The following is a 26,464-nucleotide window of genomic DNA, read 5'->3' on the forward strand; positions in this document are numbered from 1 at the left end:
GATAAATTACACAAGAAAGATTAGATTCCATTTCAGGGACTAGTCTTCACTGAATTATAATTTTCTTTATTTCACATTTGACACTATCTGCAACTTTCTAGTCACTTTCTTGACAGGCAAGGCATCCAAAATCTTTAGTTTTCTTTGTGTGAGTGAACAGTGATGGTAATACATTTATACTTTCTGCCCAAGGAAAGTTAATTTTTAGTGTAAAACTGTGGTGATTAACTCCCTCACAATTTGAAACAGGTAATTTGTCAAAGACAGCAGCTAGTTTAAATCTGCCTGTAGCTGTTGATTAACTTATATGACAGTAAATTTTTTACAGTCCTGGGTCTTCCAACTTTAAAGCTATTTGAAGGGATGTAGAAAGATTTTTGATTAATTACCCATATTTGTACCAAGAATAGATTCATACATTATATTCAGTCATGGTTTTACTATGATTTATTGAATAAACCACAATTGCACAGTTTCACATGACATGCTAAGTAATAAATCATAAGTTTTAAATCAGTAATGGCTTTGCACAATACCCTACCCCCAAAACAAAATTTGTATGCTTTCATATGGTAAGAAAATCCATCATAGTGTATTTTAAAATATTAAAGTTTAATAGTATATTTCATTTCGCAATGGACTTAGGTATTATTACAGAACAGTTATATCATTTAGCAACCAGTGCTAACTGGATACGAGACAACCAGTGAAATGTAAGCAGGTGGGTGGAATGAGTTTTGTATTTGGGATTTTTATTCTGTAAGCCTCCCAGAGTCACCGTGAGTGAGTTGGGTGGCCGTATAAATTGCTTAAATAAATAAATAAACAGAAGATTGATTATATAATCCATTTTGATGAACGTTGGAGTATACATTGATTGATTTAAAAAAACACCTTTTTTAGCAGCTTTTCAGAATAAAGTTTTCCTTCAATTGTAAGTACAAAGCCCAGAAACTCAGGGTTCATCTAATCCTAAGATTAGCACTAGCTTCAACATGTTTACTTTGTCTGGTGGCTAGAAAATTAGAACAAAAACCAGTGCCTTTGAAATATGAAAGTCAGGACATAGTTTATATTTTGCGATTACTACTTCAGTCTGGTGAAACTCACCACATACAGTATATTATAGAATACTGGTAATAATTGAGGGTCTTGTTCTTAATCTACAAAACTCTTATTTCATACATGTGATTCATCATTTGATGCTGGAGGCTTGTTTTAACTTACAAACCAAACAAACTACAGCTTTTTTACTGTGATGTAAAGGGGAAGTTATTAAATATGCAGACAATAATCTTATTAGCTGTGTGTACTTAAGGTAATCTGATTTTAATTTAAATCTATTTTTTGTACTAGTTCCACTGACTTCTAAAATATAGCTCCTGATATACTCTCAAAGGTAAAGTATGTCTGAGCTGCAGCAAAGGTTGTGCAACCTTGTTCTATACCACTGATCTATTAAATTTTGTGACATAAATTAAATGGTTTCTCATAACAATATTATGGTTTTTCAGCAGACATGAAACTCAGTGCTGAAGAGTGCCAACAATTGAAATTCTTTCTAAGTAATAAATATTTTTGAAGGTAGGGTGACTATTGGAAGGTGGGGGGAATAACATAATAGAAGTTAGAAGTATCTGATTTTCTAGAAAAGTTGTTGCTTTTTTGCTGTTTAATGTACTTTGGAAAGCTATTTTTTCATTTGATACATAAGTCATTATCCTTCACAATGTATGTCCCAGTGTGTCAGTAGAGCACCATTTCACTAAAACAGAAAAGTTGGTTTTCAATTAAGTGGCAAAAAGAGTATGCATATGGGTGTGTTTGTGAGAAAAAAAGGGAAAAATACTATCTTGCCACTGAAGAGACAAAGTGTTCAACCTGTAAAAATTACATGAAGTATTCCAAGAAATGAAAATTAAATATTTCTTACTCTCTTTGCTAAGATCTCAAGAGATAAAAGATGTACCTGGAAGAGGACATTGCTTCCTATAACTGTTTTTCCTAAAATAAGTGGGGGGTTAATTATTAAGCTTTAAGCTTGATTGCGCCCTATTTCTGCTGCAGCTGCTTTAATCTTGAGTCACAGAAAGTTTAAGACTGCATTACAGTGGCTGCTTTTTCTCTTGTTGCCTGACGTTTTCCCAGCTGAAGGATGCTAGCACAAAGATGGTTAGGAGAACTGTTGCTAGGGGGGTTGCTACTTGCATCTGCCTGGGTTACCACCATTGCATATCCTGAGCTTTGCCAACCAGGTAAGATTTGCTTCTATGCTTCATCCTTCAACTACAACTTGATTTAAAAACTTAGCATTTAGAAAATTCAAACTGAAAATGGGTGCATGTTATGTTTTTGAGTAATGTGCACAAGTTTTGGATATAAAAATAATTTGATTAGTTCTTTAGAATGAGTATTAATGTTTTAGGATAGAAAGTCTATTGGAATCCTGTTGGGGCATCCTGTTAAATTAATATGGCCCCTTTGTTGCTAATAGTTCAATATAGGCTAAAAGAGTTTTATGAACATTTTAGAACTGAAATAACTGTAAGTGGCCTGTGATTGTCCCATGGTTAATATCCCGCACTTAAACTTACAGACTTTCATCTTTTGTATTTATATCCTAAGCAAACTTACTTGGAACCTAAAAATTTTAAGTAAAGTATATTCAAAATAATTGTACTTAGGGTATTCTGAAATAAATTGAAATATAACAAAAATATGATGCAATGTACTGAAAAATAACAAATCATTTACATAATCAAATGTGAGTTATGTGCTTCATTTTATTTCTTTTCCTTGCAATAGATGCACAGAATGCTTTCAAAGTACGGCTTAGTATCAAAACAGCTCTAAAAGAAAATGCAGTAAGTTAAATATTTACAACTACTTTTTGAGTGAGAAGCTTCATAAAATACCAGCTAGTAAGACAGCTCACTCCTGAGACAACAACAACCAAAAAAAGTCTGACCTAAAAATACCTAAATTTTCTAAGTATTCCTTTAAAATCTGGGTAGCATTGCTAACATGGATGCCATGCTTATATCCTTTAAAACAGTAAGTTTTCTGACTGCCATCCTTTCACTTTCCTAAATAATATGCATTCTTATTATGAATAAGATAATAATTGACAAAGCTGTCAATTTCCTAATCTTTACTTAACTCAATTGTTGTTGTTCCTGTTGTTACTTAAATGGAGAGGAATTACTGTACCAAATAGTGGCAAATAGTGATTGAATTAATAGTACTAAATGTCTGATCATACACATTTCTATTGAAGTGAATGAATTTTGGGTCAGCTCTAGAGAGTTACAATCTTAGTGCTCTGTTCAAAGCTGCTTCTGTCTGATGCAAAATATTTAATGGTCTCTTCCTGATCCTATGAAGAATGGGTAAAACTAAATCACCTTGCAGACAGGATATTGGACCAAAAAGAAGCAAAAACAAGCTATGGCCTGTCTAGCACCTCCAGCTTCTCCCATAGTAGAGCTGATATGCCTTCTGTTCACATTCTAACCACAGCAGAAATTACATTGTACTCTTTGTCAAGTCCTGCAGAGTAGTTATTCGATTTTCAGAGACTACAGTCACTAAAGTACTTTTTATATGTAAAGAACTCCAGTGTAGCTCCTGACCTGGTTATTTCATTTAGTCTCAGCACACGTACATGCAACCAAACAATGACATGAATATCTAAAGCTGCATCCTTGAAGCAGTCACATAAATATAAGTAAAAATGAAATAAGAGCCAAAATAAGACAGGCAGCCATTTTACTGCACCATCTGTCCATACTTTGTTGCTTTAATAGACTTAATTTCTTTCCTCTGTATCAGAAAAATTGCATTTGATACATTTCCCATTTCTACGGGAAAAGATAGGATAAGGCAAATACAGCTAGGTAGACTGGTTGAAAATGTATACAGTAGTATCAGAAATATAGGAAAAGAAAATCCTGACGTACCACTTCCAAATTGCAGAATTTAAATCTCTACCAAAAATAGTTTTGCCAATCCAGTTTGACTATCTTTGCATTCTGTAACCTTACTGCAAAATTGTTCTTTGGCTCGATGTGGAGCAGTGGATGCATTTCTCTTGGTGAATTGCTCCTCTCCAACTCATAGCAATTGTTACTGGAAAGGAGCAGCAGCTCAGAGAGGTGATGGTGGCCTCCAGGGCATTGCACAATGGATAGGGCAAAGTCACATCTATGTAGTGATCTTGGCAACAATATGAAAATAGCATGCCATTGTCTTCTTCCAGGATAAAATTACTTTCCTTTCTGGGACAAAGTAATTGAAACAGAAGGGCTGGCACAATGCCATCCTCCCTCATGACTGGAGGGAAAGAGGGGTGATATGCCTGGAAGAAGAAGTTAGAGAAGGATAAAACTGGCAAGGCCGAAGGATAAAACTGGCAAGGCAGAAGCTGCGATTCCCAGCTAAGAGAGAACCATATTGCAAAAGATGTCCCCACTGCTCAAGGGTGGGAAAAGAATGGCCAAAAGTCTGTTGCTTCAAAAGCAGGAAGAAATAGCCTAGGATTTTAAAGCCTGGGACTGATTTTGGTATTGATTTTGGTATTATTATAAGGCTTGATTTTGGTATTATACAGTATGCAATGTGTGTTTGTGTATGTATGTTTTTCTCGACCATAAAGAAACACCTATCTGTATCAAATGTCTGAAGTTTTGCTGTTCACTAGCCACAAAATACATATGTGGTAGACCTGGACAGAACTCTGACATATGTCGAAAACCATGCCTTTTTGATCTTAGTTACTCTCAAGTTTGTTACAGCCATCATTTGAAATCCCAGTTAAATGCAATACTCCAGGTGATACCTAAAAATTCAGTCAAACATATACATAAAACAAAGCCCAGCCAAAGAACTGCACAACCCAATAGTCATCCAATAGTCAGAAAGAGTTTTTCCCCCTAGCGTCCAGATGCCCACAACAAAATAGGTCCCAGGTAAATAGTTCTGCAGGGGCAGTTTTCACAAAAGCTCTCTCTCTGAAAAGATTTGGGAACTGTGAGCTGACACCTGTACTTAGCTTGGGCGATCTGCAAATGATATTCCTCCTTCAAAACTCTTCGTTGCACTCAACAGAATTGATGATTTTTAATATATTTTAAATTTTAATTGTACTAATTTTACAGTTGTGGTTTATATTTTGTACTTTGCTTTATTGTTGTATGCTGCCTGAGAGCTTATTTAAGCAGAAAGGCAGGTTATAAATTTAATAATAAAGAAAGAAAAACACTAAAGAAATACAGTGCTAAGCTATTGAATAAGCTAAAACATTGCCACCCAGCGAGTAACCCCCCCCATTGATCTATCTCATTTGTGAGATATCATGCCATCCCTGTTCTAGCACCCCATGATTCTTCCCTGCTCAGAACATAATACTAAAGAAGTGACCTCTGGACACAAAAGGTTGTCCCTGCCTCCCATTCCAGACCATTTATGGTAGCCTTCTCCATCCTGGTGCCTTCCAAATATGCTGGACTTTTAACTCTCATAACACCTAGCCAAGAAGATCAAAGGCCATGCTATCAGGACATTATGGAATTGAAGTCCAAGCTATCTAAAATAAACCAGATCAGGTTTAAATGTTCATCAGTCAAAACATTTGCTATGGAATTGAAGTCCAAGCTATCTAAAATAAACTGAATCAGGTTTAAATGTTCATCGGTCAAAACATTTGCTATGAAATTGTATCTGTAGAGAAACCAGCAGCTTTTAATGCAAACTCTGTTTAGGCAGCCCAAGGATTAACATACTACAACAGTTAAGTCTGCAAAAATAAGCTATTATTAATTAGAGATAATCTCAATGGCACTGGACAGTTTGCAGAAATAGAATAACATGATAAAATTCATAAAAGATATAACCTTTAGAAATACCTGGATGAAATATATATGCCTCTAAACTGTAATACTATTTCCATAATTGTCAACAAGCATTTATTCTTTTCCCTAGAGGCTATATGGGAGGAAAATGTATTTTTCTAGCTTTCCATGTATAATAATCAGTTGATTATATTTTTTTAAAGTATAGCTGGGATGCTACTGAAGAATATCTATTTAAAGCAATGTTAGCTTTTGCTGTAAGAAGATATTTGAATCAAGAAACAACCCAGTAAGTATACACATTTTCTTGTAAATATTCTTATTAAGATAGATGTGCATCTCACTGTGGATTGGGAATAACTTGCATACCTGAATGATTTCTTTTACAGCCAGTCTATTTTTAGTGTATGATAAAAATAATATTTTCTGCTAGCCCCATTTAGAGGTGATTTTTCCCCTTGCATGTGAGAGCAATCAGGTGATCATTTGGAGTCATATTTAGCTGCTTTCTGTTATGGCTTCATCTTGCAGTACTTGCATACCCCTAAATGTCAGTTGCTGTCCTGGAGTGGAGAATTTTTTCCAACTTACTCAGAAATAAAGCTGAGATCTTTCCTACTGCAACAATGGCAATGCTAGTACTTAACTACAGATCTTCCCTTAAGAAACCTGTCATATTAAGTAAGAAGTCAGAATTCTTCTCTATTCTGCATTAGTCAGGCCACATCTAGCATATTGTGTCTATATTTGAGAAAGACATCGACAGTTTGGGCCGTGTGTCCACTGGACAGCCCCCAAGATGATCAGGAGCCGGGGGGGGGGGAACTTAAGAGGAATACTTTGGAAGTTCTGAGTACGTTTAGCCTGAAAAAGACTAGGAGACATGATGACTCTCTTCAAATATTAAAGGGCTATCATATAGAAAATGGGCAGATTTGTTCAGAGTTGTTTCAGGGCAAGAAACCCTGAGTGTAAATGGCAAGGAAGAAATTTTCTGTCAGATATCAGAGAACATTGTTAACAGTAACAGCTGTGAAACATTGGAACAGACTGCCTTGGGAGGTGATAGCCTCTCCATCACTGGAAGAGTTTAAAGAGAAGCTGGATGGCCCACTGTCAGAGATGCTCTAATAACAGATTGTGCACTGGGCAGGGTGTTGGCCTGGATTATCTCCAAGTTCCCTTCCAATCCTTACATTCTTTGATTCTGAGAAGATGATTTCTCCATGTAGGTCAGAATTATCTACTTTGACTGGCAGGAGCTCTTCTGAATTCCAAGTAAAACTTTTCTAGGATGTGTTACAGAACAGAGATATGTAAAATGTTCTGTTCTGTGGATAGGATGTTAAAAAATACTATTCTTCCTTCAGATCACATCTGGCTGTCCTGGGAGCAGTCTGATAGTTTTGTGGAATAAATCTTCTAGAACTAAGAAGTGGTTTGTGATATCCCATTCAATTAGGAACTGAACCACAATATTTATTTTCAGGAAGTGGCTGAACCACTCATGCGTGTGGTTGAGAGGAACTTTCCAATGTTCCCTGGAATAGTCTATACTTGAAACAGAACTCTCTCACATAGAGATACCCATTTCAGATCCCTTTAACTTAAATATCAGAATACCTGAAACTGTGACTTTCTTTGTGTTAAGACTGGGAAAAGATTTACTGTCACCAACCAATAGCAGATTGCTAATTTATTTCTCTTCTCCATAACCAAAAGAAATTAAACTTTAGCTAAAAAGAAGAAAAACTTAATTATTTATACTGAATACTAATTTGTTTTTCTTCTCCCACTTTAGGAATAATCTGTTACTATAAAATAGGCTGAGGTACTAGATATTTGTCAGTGGTTAACTTTGCTTCTTTCTGGTTCTTATAACCAGGGCTGACTGTAACTAGTAATAAGGGCCTTTCTTTACCTTTAAGGAAGGTGATATATGTATCAACTGTGAATATTAAGCAGCTGTCATCCTCTACATGGTAATGAGAATCATGAACGTTCATACTTTTCTCAGTTACAAAGATCAATTAAGGGCCAAAGAAGATGTTATGCTAATTATGTAATTAGTAACTACCTAATATAATACTAAATGCAAGTCTACTCAAAGGTTTCAGTGTATACATTTATTTGATCTTCCATTGCATGAGAAACCTTCCTAGTGCAACAGTTCTCACCATTAGGCAGAGTGAGGTAATAGCTTCAGGCATTGATTTAATAAATTGTTAATAAATTGATGATTATCATGATCATTGTCATAAATCAACAACATTTATTCTCAGGGACTTATGGGCTTTTCATTCTCACATACTAAAACAACTTAGCCAGTTTGGGTACTCTGTGCTAAGTGGATTAATATTTCATTTCCTGTTTTGTGTTAGGTAGCAAAATTCTTTACACCCTCCCTGCTTATTAACTATATTTTTCCAGGGATGGGCTGGTGGAAAGATCAAAGGCCTTCAGACATCCATGGTGTCTGACCTGCTCCAAATGCAGCAGAAAAGGCTCTTTTACCAGCCCTGCTGCTGAAGGTTGATTTGGATGTTAGGAAACAGCATTAGATAACCATTCTGCTATTTCTTTGGGTAAGGGTTTCCACTTCGTACCTCAAACTTAGCAGAAATGGATTTTGGTCATTATCAGATATGTCCACCTATTTTCATGTTCATTGCAGTGGAATTATCCTTGCTGTAGTAGTGTGAAAATAGAGGGGAAATGTGTATTAGCATTAAAAGATATTGTATTGCTAGAAATAATTTTACTGACAGCAGATCCCAGAGCTAGAATCACAAACTCTCTGCTCATTACAAAGAACCACCTGAAGATTTGCTGTGCAGGACAATATACTCCGTTTTTAAAGCTGGTAATCTTGTTTTGCGGCTCGCTCAGCTAGAAAGTCTTACAGTATAAAGAGCAGAGAGTGATAAATTTTCTTCAAGATTATAAAAAGCAGGTTGTTAAGTCTTTACTAAAAATTATTTATGGGAGCCTTGGCTTTATTTCTATAACAGAAGTTCCTAGGTAGACTCATTTGAGCCTTATATAAGTCTACAGGCACTTGGGTGGTCAGACTGGCTATGGATGAGCCATTGTAGATATCTGAAGGATGTTCTCTATTTCTGTGTTGGCACAATGTAGGCCAGTGAACGGATATTTTAGAAAAAGAGATTTTATCTATGCATTAACACAAACTGCCTAATGGTAACTTCTGTTTGCCTCAGAAAGTAGTGGTATATTATTTAAGCAGAGGGTAGGGTAGGCAATCATCTGCCAGTATTATGGTAGTTGTAAGTACCTGGAGTTCACCAAGGGTTGGACTAACTGACAGACAAAATATTTTTCAATTTTAATTTTTTTGTATGGGTAGTAGAATAATTACAGTTTCCACCCTATATCTCTGCATCATTGTTTGATTTGATTCTGCTTCTCCTGCTCTCTCTCTCTCTCTCTCTCTCTCTCTCTCTCTCTCTCTCTCTCTCTCAGTTGTGAGCTATTATATTTTATTTTACACTTAACAGAGCTATACATTATCTCTGCAATGTTGGCATTCACAGTCTTTCAGCGTTACCTGCTCAAATTTTATTTCTTAAAATTTCTTTCTTATTTATATAATGTGTGTGTGTGTGTGTGTGTGTGTGTGTGTGTGTCTATCTATCTATCTATCTATCTATCTATCTATCTATCTATCTATCTATCTATCTATCTATCTCCTTTCATTCAACACGGCAATATATTACTAAGTCCTTAAATGCAAATATATCCTGTAGTCACTATGCAGAATAACTCTGTTACTGTTGATTGTAGTTAATATTTCCCAAATAAATGCCACAAAACTCCACATTTAGCTGTGATTTCATAAGAAATATAACCCCAATTTAACCTAGCAAATGTTTGCTATAGGTCTGAAGATAAAACTCAACCTTGGTTACACTGCAAATGCAAAACAATGATCTGTATCAACATGATAATATCTTAATCTAGAGCATTAATTCATTACTTATAGCTTGTTTTAATTAAATTTCCATTAACAAAATTAAGCTATCTGAGTGACAATTGACAGTATAGTACATGGCTTAGAGATATAACCTCATGAATTTATATTATATATTTGGACCTCAGGCAAGTTCCATCATTACTGGAGACATTATTATTAAATATGAATAATTATTCATATTATTAAATATGAATAATATTATCTGACTTTAGTCCAGCAATATGATCTTTACGAAGATCATGTGTATATTCATGTATACATGTGTATATATGTTTATGTGTATTTGTGTATATTTATATATCCAGGCACACATTTTTTTAAAAAAATGGAGAACCGTAGTTGAAACCATTTGTTCTGCTGGTAATCAGCCAGAAGATGTCACTAAGGAACAGCATATTCCTGTTTTTGCTGGAGTATATGCTGGAGATAATTAGTCTTTAAACAAGAACCATGCTATGAATGGAACAAGGTCTGATGGACACATGATATTGGTTCCATTCATCTGCATGAATAGCTGAGATTCCTATCCAGTGTAACCAGTATAAATCTTGGCATCTTATTCACATTTTCTAGCCCTGGCCACATGCCTGGGTAGAAAAAGCAGAAGCGTTTTAGCAATGGAGGGGGAAAAGGACATCAAATAAGTCACCTGGAGAAGAGCCAAGTCTACTGGCTGAGCCACCCAGGCCACTGGTTGCTTGTCCTTAGAATAGCTCAGTCTTTTCCAGCCTGGGTGCGCTTTTCAGATATATGGACTTCAGTTCCCAAAATTTCCCACCCAGAATGGCCAATGCTAAGGAAGGTGCAAAAGCTGGGGAAGGCTAGTGCAGGTAATTAAAAAAACAAAAACAAAACACCTTTCTTTAAAGCCTGTGCTTTAAAAGTGAGATCATACCGCTAAGTCTAAAACTCACAGCCTGATGGCTGCCTAAAGAGTCCAGTCTGTGGGAGGACTTACTATATTGATCTTCTATTATTATTATTATTATTCTTATTATTATTATTATTATTATTATTATTTTAATTTTTAGAATTTCCAATGTATTGCTGTGCAATGTTACCAGCCGGGTATCATTTTGGTTTGTAGTCACAGATTCATCCACAAATATAACAACTATTCCCAGAAGTGATGTGGAAGCAGCCATAAGGTACTCTATTGGGCATATGTGTTATATATTTGCACAACTTTATTTGAAACAAATATATTTTCTCTTCGGAGTATTGGCATCTTTTCTTCACTCTGAAAATGCTCAAAGCTGCATTGAGATTTTTCGTAGTCTTGTGTGATAGTAAGCCATGCTGCAAAAGAATGTCCTGCTTAGGTTCCAATCAGTAGGCATTATAGCTGAACAGCGTTAGAATCCAGATCCATGTCCATGTCCAATGATATTTCTAGATAAGGCATTAAATGCAACATTTTATGGAAGGGGCAGATAATTGGATTATCCTTTTGTAATCTCCCAGTTTTCCCACTGCTCCTTCCACCTTGTGCCTTTATACCAAAAAAATACAGTAAAGAGAAAAATGAGTAGAGGATCATTGTTGATTAGGAGCAGTAGGACCTACTGCTCCATCTGGAAGCACTCCAGATTTTTATTTTAGGACATCTATATTTTTAATCACTTTGGGGTAAATCTGAGAGACAAACCTATTATTGCCAAACTGCTCCCTGATTATATACAAATCCTTTGATCATGCCTCATTTTTTAAGATTCATGTTTTGGACTTTCTTTTTCCCCCCCATAGTAGGAAGGAAAAATAGCCCATTCTTATATACCCTGAACTGTATATAAGCAATAAGTTAATGGTCACACTCCTAAACAAGGTAAATTCTCCTTCAACTTGAGCTGGACATGATTTCACAGACATGTCCCTGCAATCTTCTTGGCCACAGTACAGAAGGGGCTTGTCGTTGCCTTCTCCTGGGATGTTTAGATTTCCCAATCTATCTTATAGCCCTGATATTTCCTGGAGGTCTCCTACCCAGGTACTAACCAGGCCTGGCCCTCCTTAGCTTCTGAGCCCAGAGAAACCACCTTCTGGTGCACCAATATACGGGTGACATTTTTGCAAGATTCAAGAGAGAATAGCTCCCATTTGCATGTTTTAACTTGTTGAATTTAGGCTTTAACAGAAAATTATCTTTCATAAATGCAGTGCTACTTGTTGAATAAACATGCATGTGGGAATGAAAGAGAATGCATTGTTTGGGAGATTAACTTTTAAGCTTATAAGAAGATTAAACTGTTTTCAAAGAAAAACAGATTACGGATCTGTCGGTCCATAGTAAGAATAATGGAATGCACTTTTACTTTTTTGGCTCTGCTTTGAAGCATTCATTCTATGTACTGCAAATCTCTTTCAACATTAGTGGCATGCTGTTCTAGCAGATTTACTTCTTGTCCATCGGTTGTAGACATTAGCTGTTCCTTTGAAATACCTATTACTGTGCTCGAAACTGAATTCCTAAGGAGCGGATAATAACTTATGAAAAGCAGTGTTCAGTTGTGGGGAGAAAGGAAAGTTAAATTAACAAAATTCCTAAATATATCCTCCTCCAATTTTGGCTAGTCTTGATCCAGAAAGAATTCTGAAAACAAAGCTAATTATCTCAGCTCCATCACAAAAGATTGAAAGATAAGAGCCTATGTAATTAGCATATTGCTGTGTTAATCAATCCAGTTTGGAAACGTCCTTCCTGCTACAGCTCAGCTCTCATGATCTGAACTACAGGAACAGTTGCAGTGCTCTGTGTGGGAGTTCATGACTGCTCTGTCTAAACCAGGCGTATTTGTCATTTCTTCCACATTTCTAAGTATTTCTAGCCCATGGTTATTCATTATGCAATTCATTCTAGGAGAAATAGATTGCATGGAACTGAATTCGCATACAGACTTAAGACTGAATCCCACAAAACACTGCAACTGTGAACAGAATGCAAGATTCAAAAATATCTGAGTGAGCAGTTGTGCTGAACAGAGGGCTCTGCAAATAAAATCAGCTAATATTAAAGTAGGCAACTTCATTTTCTATTGGATCTGTTGCACTGGAAAGTTAGAAATGAAATTCTTTGTGAATAGTTAATTTGTGACATAATTCTGCAGTATTGTGTTCCACTGCACTATTTCTAAAGTCTAAATGTCTTTCCATGAAAAGAAAGGGTATACTGTGCATGCAAATTTATGGAATGGGAATACAAATTTCTAAAGAATTAGTGAATGGGACTGATTTTTCTCCAGATTGGTAATGAATGAAAGGTACAATTGTATTCATACATTTAGGCACCCTTGATCATATTGTATGTTTCAATGAATCCCTAGGTAAACAGAAGCTGACGCAACCTTTGCTTGATACAAATTTAAAGCAACTGCCAATAAATATTAATTATGCATTCAAATTTTGCATGTGAAAATTTGAATGAATATTTAATATCTATTGGCAGTTGCTTACAAAAACAGAATAAGAAAACAGTGAATATGACAGGTGCAAAGTTTCAGTCAATATTCTGTGACACTTCCTGTGGCAGAAATAACAGCTTTCAAATGTTTACTATAGCTAGCTACAGTTAGACCTTCTATTTTTGCTCTTGGATTTCCCCCTTCCATTCTTGTAAAACTTTTCTAGCTTAGAAATATTCTTAGGTCTCTTTGCATGCATTCCACGTTTGAGAAAATCCGTACAGATTATCAATATATTCAAGTCTGGAAATTATGAAGGCCATTTTAAAACCTTTATGTTTCTATCCTGTACATACGTCATGGTTTATTTGGAGGTATGTTTGAGATCACTGCCATGCTGAAATTTCTAACTTCTTTTCAGCTTCAATTTTTCACTAAATTAGAGGAATATATGCAGAGGCTTAAGTCATCATTTCCTTCTTTACAAACTCTAAAAACTCTCTTCCCTTCAAAAGTTTTCTCAATTTTTGTCTGCAAGTCTTAAGGTACTCATTTTGCCCTTTTATCTCCCCTCAAAATAATACAAATATAATAGAATATAGCCTTACCATCAAACGTGCAACAAAAGATGTATAATTAAGCACAATCCTACAAAACGATTCCTAAATAATTTGTTTTAAAGTAGGATTTCATGAGTACTTCTCTCAGGAAACTAATTCAAATCCTGATGCCATAAATGAAAGAGCTCTTGCTACATTTATAATTTTAAATGATTATGAGAACTAAAGAAGTGAAATGAAGGTCTAGAGCAGTTTCTTTGTAGCTGGAAAAATATTCTGATCCTCAAAGATTTAAAGTCAGAACCAGCAATTTGAATTGACACCAGAAAAACCTGATAGCCCGTAAAAAAAAAAAAAGATAGAACATTAATATAATATTAATAATATGGGAATTTATTAATTCCTGTCAGAACATTGCAGTCATCTATTGGATCAGGTGATGTTTCTGGACCAACCTTGAGGCACTATCACACAAAGCTCCTAACAAAAATAAAACCTGGGAATGAAATGTAATGATAACTGATGTAAATCATTTTCTTCCTCAGCCATTTTACATGCTGAACATAATAAAGTTATTTTTTGTTGATTATATTTGACTGATTATAAAAATGTCAAACTATTTCTTTTTAAAGAATGAATAGAAACCGGATCAACAATGCCTTTTTATTAACTGATGACACACTGCAGTTCTTGGAAATCCCATCAACTTTAGCTCCACCAGTTGAGCAACCTCTGCCCACCTGGCTGATCATATTTGGAATTATTCTTGGCATTACTGTGATTGGAATAATTTTAGTTGTATCTTCTGGGATTTATCACCGCAAGAGGTAAGCGTTTTGAGTTGTTTTGCTTTGGGTCAGTCCAGAATTACAAATATAAATGAACAATACTTTTACTTATTGGTTCCTGTTTTATTTTTTCCCTCATTTAATAAACTAAGGGTTTATTAGCAGATGTCCATTCTCTGTGTAAATGCTGACTGATCCATGGTACGTATATGGTGATCTTTTGCTACAAGCAGGCAGCAAGGGAAGGCAGGCTAGTGGCTAAAAGAGAAAGGAGAAGTGGTGGTTGTAGGCATTATTATGGGACAAAGCAAAAGTCTAAGTGAGAAGCCAGAGAGAAAGTGAGAAAGGGAGAGACAAGCAGCAACACTGCCCGGTGTGCATGTAGAACTGAAGAGGTGAGGAGAAGGAATACATATAAATCACTCTTGCACACAGCAAAGCCTCTGCACTCAGCTGGATGTTCTGAGGGTGAATGATACATTTTTACAGGAATGCAAGCACGGTGTGAGCAGATGGTACATTACAGAATGTATACCCTCAATACCTTTATGTATTTATTTACGGAACTTCTATAGCTTTCTGTCTCATTTAATGATCCTAGGTGGCTCACAACAATCATTACAGATTGAAAACAAAATCTTTCTCTTCCCCCCAGGCACCGGACCAAACAGCCTCCCAGCTCAATCCCCATCCTAGCCCAATCCCTGGGGGAAGAGCAAGGTCTTCACGGCCTTCCAGAAGGGTAAAAGGGTAGGGATACCTAATGGTTGTCTATCATGTACTGGAGCTATTTGTTCAAGCCTTTCCCTGAAGAGGCACACTTGCTTTCACCACATTAGGGCGTATAAGAAAAACACTATCTGCTGTGTGAAACAAATGAGTACTGAAGTTGCTAACATGGGAATTCATTCAGACTGTTCATTGTAGTGGGCCATGGAATAATATATGAGTGAGTGGCTTTCTATCAATTTGAGAGCCGTGCAAAAAAGGCTCCAAGCAATGAGATCCTATAAAGCCTACCTTGCAATCAAGGTAGTTTATTTTTAGCAAATCTCTACATTCAAGAATTTGCAGGATATTTACGGTACACTTTTATGGCTGATAATATTACTGATATGCAAGTCCTGAGATTGTTACATTATGTATTATGGGTTGAAAATATGCTGTACTTGACCTTTGAATTCATTATCTCCTCCAAATTGCTGATGCTGCATCATAAATAATATGGGATGGTCTTCGTCAATGGATCAGTGGTGCTCAAGGTCAGAAACTGAAATAAACAGAGTAGAAATTAACTTGCTCCTTCTGATATAGTTGCATTTTAGGAGGAAATATCAAATAGTTGCTACTTCTATTGGAATTATATTGGGGATGGACTAGTCTAAAAAATAAATTGTGCCAGACACCATAGCTTTTGTAAGTTTTAGAACATGCAGATGTTAAAAGAGAGAAATTGTAAGGAATGTTTGAATTGCAAATATAGGTCAATTAGTGTTAATGTTGAGAAGAAAATAAAAATGGCACATTCTTAGCCACCTAAACATGCCATGTTATCGAGGGTTCTGATTTTAGTGATAGACAGCCTAATGACTTGGAAAGTTTCCAGACAGATTATGAAGGCAACAGCTCGTTCCTGACATTTTTCCTAAGCATCTGATACTCAAAGAGATATTAAATGGAGATGCCATTTAGCTAAGAATTAGATCCCATTATATAGCTATGCAAAATTAGTGCAAAAATACCATTTGTGTCCAGTGCGGTCTTCCCAAAGTCAGTCAGGCTTGTCAGGCATTATTTTGGGTCTTTTTAGAGCTAGTAGTAGGATTTTTTGCCTGTTGACATGGATAGTGAGAGTTTACCCAGCCAACCAGCCTATCCTCTGAGGGATATGGAGCTCTGGATCTGTTCCTGAGGGCAGAATCCCAGGGCAGGTCAATGGGGGCTCTTCTAGTTTAGCCACAGGCCAGTTTATTACAGTGAATGCAAGCCAGTTTAGTCTAGTGATTGATGCTCCAGGCTAGAAAGCAGGAGACAGTGAGTTCTAGTCCTGCCTTGGGCATGAAAGCTGGCTGGGTGACTTTGGCCAGTCACTCTCTCTCAGTCCAACTCACCTCACAGGGTGGTTGTTGTGGGGAAAATAGGAGGAGGAAGGAGTGTTAGGTATGTTCATCACCTTGAGTTATTTATAAAAATAAGAAAGGTGGGGTAAAAAATAACAAAAAAAAAAGAATTAACATGCATGTTTTAAACAATTAAATTATTGAATCTTTTAATAGAAATAGAGCTGGAAGGAAGAAAGTATATTTTCTCAGGTTTTGAAATGTTCCTCAAATAGGTGGCAGTGGCATCTTAAAAGAGGCATAACCTGGGAGTGGGAGGACAGAAAGTTCAACATTTCCGCGATAGGACTTTGTATCTGAAATGTGTTTAAAGTATGAATATTTGATGATGTTGTTTTTGGTGCCTTCAGCTTGGTCTTGACTCCAGGCAACTGCCTGGACAAGTCCGTGCTCTTTTTTGGGCAGTTTTATTCCTGCAGCTTGCAAGGGACTACTTCTAAAAGGGTCATTTATCTGTAAGGTTAAGCTTGAAATGATTCATACTTTTCATATTTTGATGACAGTAGCAATTTTATTCTCTCTCCTTTTCAGACATAATACAAATCCTGAAGAAACAGAAGATTTAGATGATAAATGTGAAGCAGCCATAACAATGGAAAATAGAATTCCCTGTCATATTTTAGATTTAAAAGCTGGACAGATTAATGGAGTCTATGCAGCAGCAGATGACGAACGGTTTACACCCTTCTGAACATAAATGGATGCTGTTTCTCAGTCTCTTTCTGAAACTCTGCCCTCCTTTTATCTGGCTGTTACTGCTGATTATCAATAACAATAAAATTATGTACTTTGCCTTTTTTTTTGTCCTTTGGGGCATTTCTTTCGATAAGCGTGCTCATATAGTGATATGCCTGAGTGTATCATTCAAAGGCAGTGTTCTTCATGGAAACATGTAACTGTATAATATAACTGCCAATGTTAAATGCTCTTTGGATGCAGAAGAGGTAGCAGGCCAAAGATGCTTTCTTTATTATGATTTATTCATATCTTCACCCTTTCTATTATTTTATGGCAGGAAAAATGTGAACTGCTTTCTTCCAATATACAAGTCCACTTTTGCTACCACAGGATTCTATTCACTTCATTGGGTACCAAAGCAACAACAAAACATAATTGTGAAAAGGGGATAGAAAAAGAACAAATGGTACACTTAGGCTGAGTTTACAATCACTTCTTGGACACCTGAAGGGCTATTACAGTTGTCATTACAAAATGTGTTCTTCCGCCATGGTTCTTTGTTCAAACTAACTGGGCAAAGTTTTATAGTGCTTCAATAATTAAGATTTTTTGTCCAGCGGTAATATAATAAGGGTGCTTATCTTGGCATATTCTATCAGGGGCACCAATTGGATGATAAAAAGTGGAAGACCTGAAGTACTGAAATATAGAATAATAGGATATTCATGGATCAAAGTTCAATATTAAGAGGGGAATATATTTTGGATTTTTGAAAAATTGATTATAACAGAATTAAGAAACTCAGTCTCTTAAAATTCAAAAACTGAGAAACAGTCACACAACTCATGGAGGGGTGGGGAGGAAGGCAGAATCTGTAATGAACTAATAACAACTCTTAATACTAAGAATGGGGGGGGGGGGACTTTCCCAAACTAGCAACGTCCTATTCTGTTTTGTTCAGCCTTAGCAGAGAAAGACTCTAACAAGTATCTACTCGCCCTCCTTTCTAGGAAAATGATAATAAGTAGAAATTTGTATAACGTATCTAAAAATTAGTCTGTCAATTAAATCTAGATGTTTTCAGGGAGTTATGGCAGCAGAGATTATACTGCAAACTTCTCAGTTTACCTAGATCCTTAATTTCTGAATTCAAATTGAATTTGCTGGATTAATCTGCAACTTACTGTAAAAGTTACGCTAACCAAAGGTCACTGAGTGATTGTTTTCTTGGATCTAGTTATCTATAAATCTTGTATTTATGCTGGGATCAGAAAAAAAAAAAGAATGAATCAGGAAATACAGACCAAAAGAATCATTAAAAGCATTCTACCTGTTGCTTTTATCTTTAAGGTAAATGCTAAATTGCTTGGCCCCAGGATAAACATTTATGATAATTTTATTTATTTTGATGGAACTCATTTCCAGTGCTAGAACTGCACTATAAAGCATTGTAATCTTATGCATGTCTACTCAGAAATCAGTACCTTTAATTTCAGTGGGATTTGCTGCCAAACAACAGCCTTAATTCCCTACTGAACAATAAACCAAACTGAATTCAACGTTGTCCTAAGCCATGTGAATTGCTTGCTTGTGGCTTAGTGTGTTATACAAACCCAACTGTGGTACTTTGTAAACCATGGGTTCTGGCTTAGTAGGTTGTATAAATCCAAGCAGTTGTGATTAATTCACAGACTTAGTATGTTGTGTGAACAGACATAATTAATTATTTGGTCTTTATCTGTTTACTTTATCTAGAAAGTAAGTTGGCCTAATTCTTTCTATGAGCTAGAGATTTTTACCTGCTTCCTCCCAGTACCATATCTCTTGGACTGGTACTCTAAATATATTTAATGAGGTATATTGGCTAAAAAGATACTGGCAGATGAGAAAGGTTGTAATTTTCTTTCTCACCTTAATCTACTGCAATTGGTTTTGTTCACCTGAAGGAATTAAAATAGCAGAAGTTAACAGATTACATAAAAAGAGGGAGGCAAAATAAATATCAAAATATCTGGGAGTAGAAGATGGATTCTTTCACCACCTTGCACAGCTAATCTGTTTATACAAGCATTTCCCAGTATGGCAGCCCCATCTAGATGTATTGGACTAAAATTGCCCAAATCCCAGGCAATTTCTGTGATGCCTATGGGGCAATGGGAATTGTAGTTCAAACACCTTGGAATAAGCTGTTAAATACCCTTTGATAAACTCCTGGCTCAGATTCAAATATTTACTCTCTAATTACTTAACCTTTAAAAGTTGTGTCAAAAGGTTAGTTTTTTTCCATCAACTGCACAAGATGAGTATTTTTAATAGATTTCTATACAATAATAAAGTCATTTTTTAGATCTGTTTCTTACCTATTTAACAGCATCAAAATAAATTACACCACCCTTCCCCAGATTGTTGCCTTCCACATGCTGTACGTTGACATCATAACTCCCAAAATTCCTAGCCACTAACTTTTGTTATTCTGATGTCAGATAACTTCATAGTTAGTCAGCATCAATGAGGCAGTGCTAGCAGGTATCAATATCATCAGAGCCAGAACTAGGCTTTTCTGAAATTCTGGGAATTGTAGTCCAGCCTGGAGGGTACCAGGCAGTGGGAAGCTGCCTGCAGCACCAACAACACTATCTTTGCTTCTGTATTATTTCTTCTTTAAATTCCCCAATTTTATCTTTTTATTTTTCTCTTTTCTTGTTAATATATTACTACTGGGCAAATCAAATGGATATAATTGTAAATTGTACTGTTGTGCTGAAATTTGTCCTCTAGATTCCTAATATTTTTATTCCCCCATGAAAGAAGCTTCTGTTTTCCTTTATATTACAAATTACTCCAGTACTATACTAAGAAGGCTGGAACCTCTGTTTTCTAATTTGAAAAAAGGCCAATCAAGACGTTACTTATGACATAAATGGGGCATTAACTGAAACTGGAACTACTGCAGTCCAGTGGAGAGAGGACTATACAATGAAGGCTGTTGTCTGTTCTGATCAAAAGGAGTTACTTCATTTAAAACAGCATTCACAACCCATCTTTCCACTGAAGAGTTTACAATAGCCAACAATCAACTACAAATGTAAATCAGTCTTTACGAATTTAAGAATATGCAAAATAGACATTAGTCCTGTAAGCATAGACAGTTTAAAATCACATTTAGAAAGGCAACAATGCATAGCTCAAATGCCTTCCAAGAAAGAAAGGTTATTATCAGCTTGCAGAAGGCCATTAAGGACGAAGGCAAGGGTGAATTGGGTTCAGCCAGCAACTTTTTCTGGGCAAGAACAGCAATTACATGTCTGAACTATAAGATACTAAGCTAAGGGTTTTTGCAATCATAGCAATGATGCACAGACAGTGATTAGCTGAGTAGCTCTAGCACTACTTATAGGTAGGGACATATGTTGACTAAGCTAGTTTTCCTCATAAAGGAAAGCAGAAAGGTGACCTCAGAAAGGAAGAAGAGGTGGGGGCCTGAGGAGGCCCAAGGGATTACGGCCAGAAGTAGTGGAAGTATTGAAGGAACAGACAGAAGAAGCTGAGAGGAAAAGTTGGAAGGAGTCACACAGCTGAAAGTTCTGAGGTGAGGAATGCTGAAGTTCACGTATTGATTTGATGCAGCTAACCAGAACTTTGGCATCAGGCCTTCTAGTGGTATCATATTCTCCAAAGCTGTTTTTAAAACCTCAAGTTCTCAACTCAGAAAATGTGACAGAAGAGATAATAACTAGCTATATCATTGACAGGATGCTGGGGAAATATTAACTCTACGTAAAAGCCTTTCAAAAGAAAACCATAAAACGCTTACAGGTAATTATCTTTCCACAGAGTTAATTATTCACTTTTGCTTACTTGACTTAAAGAAAAAAAAAACTCTTCTAGATTCTGTCCCTTTGCTGGATTAAAACTATAAAATGCCCAGTGAATAGGTTTCTTCCTCTTTTTCCATAGCCAAGCACTGGATAAACACTGATGAAACAAGCACTGATCAGGAAGTCTTCTGCAAGGAGCTTCACCCATCCAGCATTTCTTGACCTGAAAGGAAACATGTTACCCTGGCTCTGCCTTATTTGGAGCCTGGTGGTTCTGGCTGTGGCCCAGGATGTGACCCAGGAGGCTGCAGAGTTTTTAATGCAATTTGATGTCCGTGCAGATGATTTGTATTATGACGCATCCATTGCTTCATGGAATTATAATACCAACATCACAGAAGAAAATGCCATAAAAATGGTGCGTACCTTTGACAAATATTTGCTGTTTATTTAAGAAATAAAACTAGGCAGCGGGAATGTAAAAGAAGATATTAAAAATTATCTGGAATGGTGAATGGAATGAAAAACTAAGTATCATTAGGCAATAGAGTAAAATGGCATGTTCTGAACTTGCCAACATCATAAAACCTACCTGAAGTTTACATGAAATGGAATTGAAAGCTAATTCCAGTCCAACAACAAAGGTGGAAAAACAGTCTGTTTGCTAAAGGAGAATGACCAAGGCATTAATTACTTTAGTTAGAGGTGTATGATTTTCCTGACCAAACATATTTTGTAAAACTGATAGAAGGATCTCAGTTATAAGGCCCTGCTATGCTTTGTCTGCCACCTCATGATAGTAATCAGGGACAGTCTAGAAATGTTAGACTTGCCATTTCCTCTAAAACAGTTAAGAATCTTGCACTGTTAATTTCTATCTATTCTACTGTTTTCAATAAGATTTGCACAGCTGTCCCATGTATGATGGAAGGGAGATCTTCCTTTGTGCTGTTGGGATATGTAGCAGTTGGGATGGCATCTTCTTTTCTTCTCAGTTTTTCTTCCATTGGGTCACTGGTTTCACTTCTGTTAGAATATGTTAAGACAAGATAGGACGTTTAAATATTCATATTAATTAATTAATTAATTATGCCAGGCGGAAGGAGGGGCGTATCATGGCAGAATGGAGGGATCCGCTGGAACTACAGCTATTCTGTCTAAAGCCCATCATTACTGATTCTAGCTATTTATTTATAAGTTCATATGCCTCAGTTTCATTATTCCTTAGTGATTCCAATAGCTTTCTACAGGTCTAATGAGCTTCAAGATACCCCACTTTGCCCTGTTCTGATTCCTTCCTACTGGTAGATTTGGCTATTAGAATTGTGATATTCTTCATGAATAGCATATCATTTTATTGCTGTGCTCTACTGATACTTTTTGAGGGCAGCATACAGATCAAGAGGGATAGGGGAGTAGAGACACCTCTCAGGCTTACAGTCCAGCTCAGGCTTATCAAATGAAGGAACAAAGATGAGCAATGCTTCTTAATGTTACAGAGTTTTTCTAATGACCACTGGAAGGAAAACAGGCAGCTCATACTGTACTTCAGAAGCAGTCATCCAATGAGGAAAGATAAATTTTGCTAACTCCTGTCCTAAATCTTGTACCTTGAGGATTTTATAATATCCATCATAAGATTTAAATTGGAGTAAGCAAATTTCCAGCCTATTTTATTTTTTAATTAGAACTATGAGGCCTAAATTAGATGGTATGTGCAACATATCATATGCTGCCCTACTTCTTGATTTTGATTATTCTGATAAAACAGTGAATGGTAGCCAAGATATAGATTGGAACCAATGTGTAGAATGGAGGACACCCCAAGCTCTTTGTCTGTTTTAAAGTCAACCCTCTCCTCATTCCCCTGTAGGGACTAAAAATCCCATCTCCGCTGGTTTTAATGAAAGTGATACAACCAAGCAGGTGGTTGAAGTCAGCAAACAGATATTATCCTCTAACCCATCAATACCATGTCCAAGCACCCAAGTGCTTCCAAACATGAATCTACTCCTGATTTTCTACCTACACCTTTTTTTCAGTCACCTCATTCTGGAAAATGTTTTTTAGTTGCTGCTATTGATGTCAGTCAGAAAACCTTGCAAGTTATTTACAAGTCTATCCCAGTCTACTAACTTGGGCAGCTTATAACAATCTGTCATCATGATCATCACTATCATCATGCCTATCAACAAAATACAGAAACAGAATTCAAATAATCATAATACCATAACCGCAAAACCATTAACAGACTCATGACACAAGCTACACTTATATTAGACTCAACTAACATCATGGCCCAGCACTTGCAGGAAGAACTAGGTCTTCACTGCCTTTTGGAGGGCCAGGAAGGTGAGGTCCTCCAGGTCTCATGGGGAAGCTCTTCTATAGGTCGGACGCTGGGACAGAGAAGGCATGTCTTCACCAAAAGACATTGTTTTATAGAAAATCAGATGGCATGTGGATAGTCGGCCTTCTTCCGACTAATACATTTTAGCTATAAAAAATTCTGATTTAACAAATTAAAAGCTGCAGCTCATGAAACTTTATGACTTTTATTTATTTATTGCTAGCATAGACTAATACAGCTTTCTTCCTACATTGTTTGATAGAAGGGACCTGGAGCACACCCATCTTGTTGGATCTGGTGAGAGTGGCTAAAACTCAGGGAGAGGCAGTCCTGCAAGTAATCTGGCCCTATGCCATGCAGGGTTTTAAAGGTGATAACCAGCACTTTGAATTGCACTTGGGATCACACCAAGAGCCCTTGAAGCTCAAGGGCTACAAGTACAATGTAGCATGGGCAAATGCTGATCCTCCTAGAACTGCGTTCTGGACCAATTGAAGCTTTGTAGTGTTTTTCCAAGCCAGTCCCATGGAAAGCACATATGATATATTATATATCTCTCCTGTCTTGAATCTTCCCATTCTTCTGTATGTTTATTACATATACAGTATTTCACTGTTTATGTCACAATTTATTAATATTGTAGCTCTGTTTTCAATTTAGAGTGAGTTTTAGGTTTGTAGTTTAACTTTTAGTTTAGAATCAGAGACTATGTTTGATTAGTTTGGCATATTTGTTTTTCCTTGAATGAAATTGTGGTTACTAACACAAATTACCATTGCCATGAATAAGATTTTCTTGCTTTAGCGCTTTAGAATTATTCAATGTTGCATGGATGTGGAGAAACATGTTTGGCCTACATTTTAATGAAAATTTAGGTAGTTCACACTCCCTCAATCTATACATATATCAGAGCACAGTTGTACACTTAACTGATACTTCATATATTACAAAAAAGTGTAACTGCAGTTTAAACTATGAACAGATTAAATGAACCTGTTAGTTGGAATATGCTGATTCTGCAAAAACACAATAGATTCCATCATTATGGAAATCATCTATTTATGGAAATAAGCACACAGTGGCCATCATCTTTAGCCATCATTGTCATTGGCCAGAATGATGGACAGTTGCCCAGCCCTGGATTACAAATTAAGATACAGTAAAGGTAAGCTAAAACAGCATAATCATGAGTTACTAAAAAACAACTAAATTAATTGCCTTTAGATTTGTGATGGCTACTTTCTAAATACTTTTTTTAATTCCAGAATTTGGATATGTTGTTAGTTGTGACCTACAGATGAAAGTAGCACCCAGCTGACCTTGGTTAGATGTGATTAGTACTTGGATGGGATATCCCCAAGAAATACTAGTGCTGCATGCTGGACCAAGAAATTGAAAAAATATCTTAGAAGAAAGCAATGGCAAACCATTTCCACATTAATGCCAAAAAGCTGCATGCATGGATATCCCTATAAAGTCACTAGGAATTAACTCAATTTGCTGAGCTTGAAGGAAGCTTTACATTTACTTGCTCCTTGCGACTAATGTGGTTATCTATCACTGATGCTGCTCAGGAGTTAACAAGGCTATCAGCAGGGGTACCAATCTTCCCCATTGAACCTGGCTGTTTCCCCTGCATCAGCAAGAGCCCATTCTTGCTTTATCACATTGGGTTAGCACCCAGGGATTGGTCTTTCACAAGCTGTTAACTGTGTTCCCAGAACTTTCTGTTCTTTCTTTTCTTGAGAGCTTCCTTGTTTCTCTTTGCCAAGATCCATGAACAAATCTACCTTGCACTAATCAGAAAGATGGGAGGAAAGCTGAACTTAATGGTACTGTGTTATAAAAATAAAAGTGGGATCTTAAGCAAAATATTTTTAAGGATTCTTACCCATTTCATGCTCTTGCTTGGGATTCCAGCAGGCTATCCCATTTCTTGACTCTGGTTTTTCTTTTCGAATTTAGCATTCTTAGTTCTTATCTGGCCTTTTGAGAGGATAGTTGATAGCATCTTAAAATATTTGCTAATATTTACCTAAGCAAACTTTGGAATTTCCCAAGCAGATGTATATCCTTTCTGTGTTTCTCAGTGGCCCACTTTGGCTCCCCTTCTGCTAGTGCTCACTGTCAGTTCCCATCAGTTACTGTTTTTCAGAGATGAGTGTGATTTAAAAAATGGAGCTCTGTGGAATGGAGTTTAATTTAAGAAAACTGTTCAGTAAATTAGTTGCATCATATAAACTATGAGAAAATGTGTTCACTTGTCATTCAAAAAATTACCAGTTCTGAAAATCCTATGGACAGCTGGCTAGAACTCCTATAAATTGTTGTCTTGGTGCACCTGGACAGCACTAGTCTAGGGTATGCTAAACCCTGTGGCAGTAAATTCAATAATTAATTATGCAACATGCGAAGAAGTACTTAATTTTTTCTGTCTTGAATCTACTGCAAATTGATTATGTTGGATAATAGTGTTGAATGGTTATATCCAGTGAACCTTGCTTCTCAGTTAAATGGCTTCCATCAAAACCAATCTATAAATTTAGGACTTATCCATCAATAACAAAATCAGGCTTTATTATTGTTTTTTGGGCTCAGTATGTCTCATTTTACACATTTATACTGTCTGGTTTGCTATTAGTACCTCCCCATTCATTCCATTTGGACAGATATTTTGAATCTCCTGGCTTAGCTTTTAAAATGTGGATCATTTAGTGTGGTATACAAACCTGGACAACCCATTGCTTGGTTCCATAGTAGTGAAATGCAATTGTTATATATTATTGGATTTCACATACCAAAAGCCCTGTTAGACTATGTTAATGTTATCTAGTACTTTGTGCATGATTTATTCCCAGACCCCTTATCACAACCAATTAAAGCACATTGTGCACCCAGTTAACTCCTTA

The 26,464-nt window shown here is 36.4% G+C and overlaps 2 protein-coding genes across 3 annotated transcripts in view; both read left to right on the forward strand.

Moving 5' to 3' along the window:
* Positions 1-1,923: 1,923 nt before the first annotated feature.
* CLTRN (collectrin, amino acid transport regulator) lies at positions 1,924-17,502 on the forward strand. Of its 2 annotated transcripts, XM_025168979.2 has the most exons (6): positions 1,924-2,255; positions 2,806-2,864; positions 6,053-6,138; positions 10,875-10,991; positions 14,434-14,628; positions 17,241-17,502. In XM_025168979.2, the coding sequence occupies exons 1-6, from the start codon at positions 2,156-2,158 to the stop codon at positions 17,398-17,400; spliced, it is 717 nt and encodes a 238-aa protein (XP_025024747.1). In that variant the 5' UTR covers positions 1,924-2,155; the 3' UTR covers positions 17,401-17,502. The 2 variants fall into 2 exon arrangements, with proteins under 2 accessions (XP_025024747.1, XP_025024748.1); XM_025168980.2 differs by lacking the exon at positions 10,875-10,991.
* Positions 17,503-21,293: 3,791 nt separating this feature from the next.
* The window catches only part of ACE2 (angiotensin converting enzyme 2), a 38,188-nt gene continuing 33,017 nt past the window's right edge, over positions 21,294-26,464 (forward strand). The window contains exon 1 of the mRNA XM_007431880.4: positions 21,294-21,623. Within this exon, the coding sequence (XP_007431942.2) occupies positions 21,366-21,623 (258 nt within the window). The 5' untranslated portion in view covers positions 21,294-21,365. The remainder of the gene's footprint in view (positions 21,624-26,464) is intronic.

The sequence above is a fragment of the Python bivittatus genome, unplaced genomic scaffold, assembly GCF_059951505.1.
Source record: "Python bivittatus isolate LINGU-HERP-01145 unplaced genomic scaffold, Pbiv_v1 ctg000350_np1212, whole genome shotgun sequence".
NCBI classification, from domain to species: domain Eukaryota; kingdom Metazoa; phylum Chordata; class Lepidosauria; order Squamata; family Pythonidae; genus Python; species Python bivittatus.

Excerpts from the sequence above, each read along its gene's own strand:
- CLTRN (XM_025168979.2), top strand. The coding sequence starts at position 2,156 with ATGCTAGCACAAAGATGGTTAGGAGAACTGTTGCTAGGGGGGTTGCTA. Across the intron at positions 10,992-14,433 it reads GATGTGGAAGCAGCCATAAG|AATGAATAGAAACCGGATCA; the intron begins GTACTCTATTGG and ends TTCTTTTTAAAG. Across the intron at positions 14,629-17,240 it reads GGGATTTATCACCGCAAGAG|ACATAATACAAATCCTGAAG; the intron begins GTAAGCGTTTTG and ends TCTCCTTTTCAG.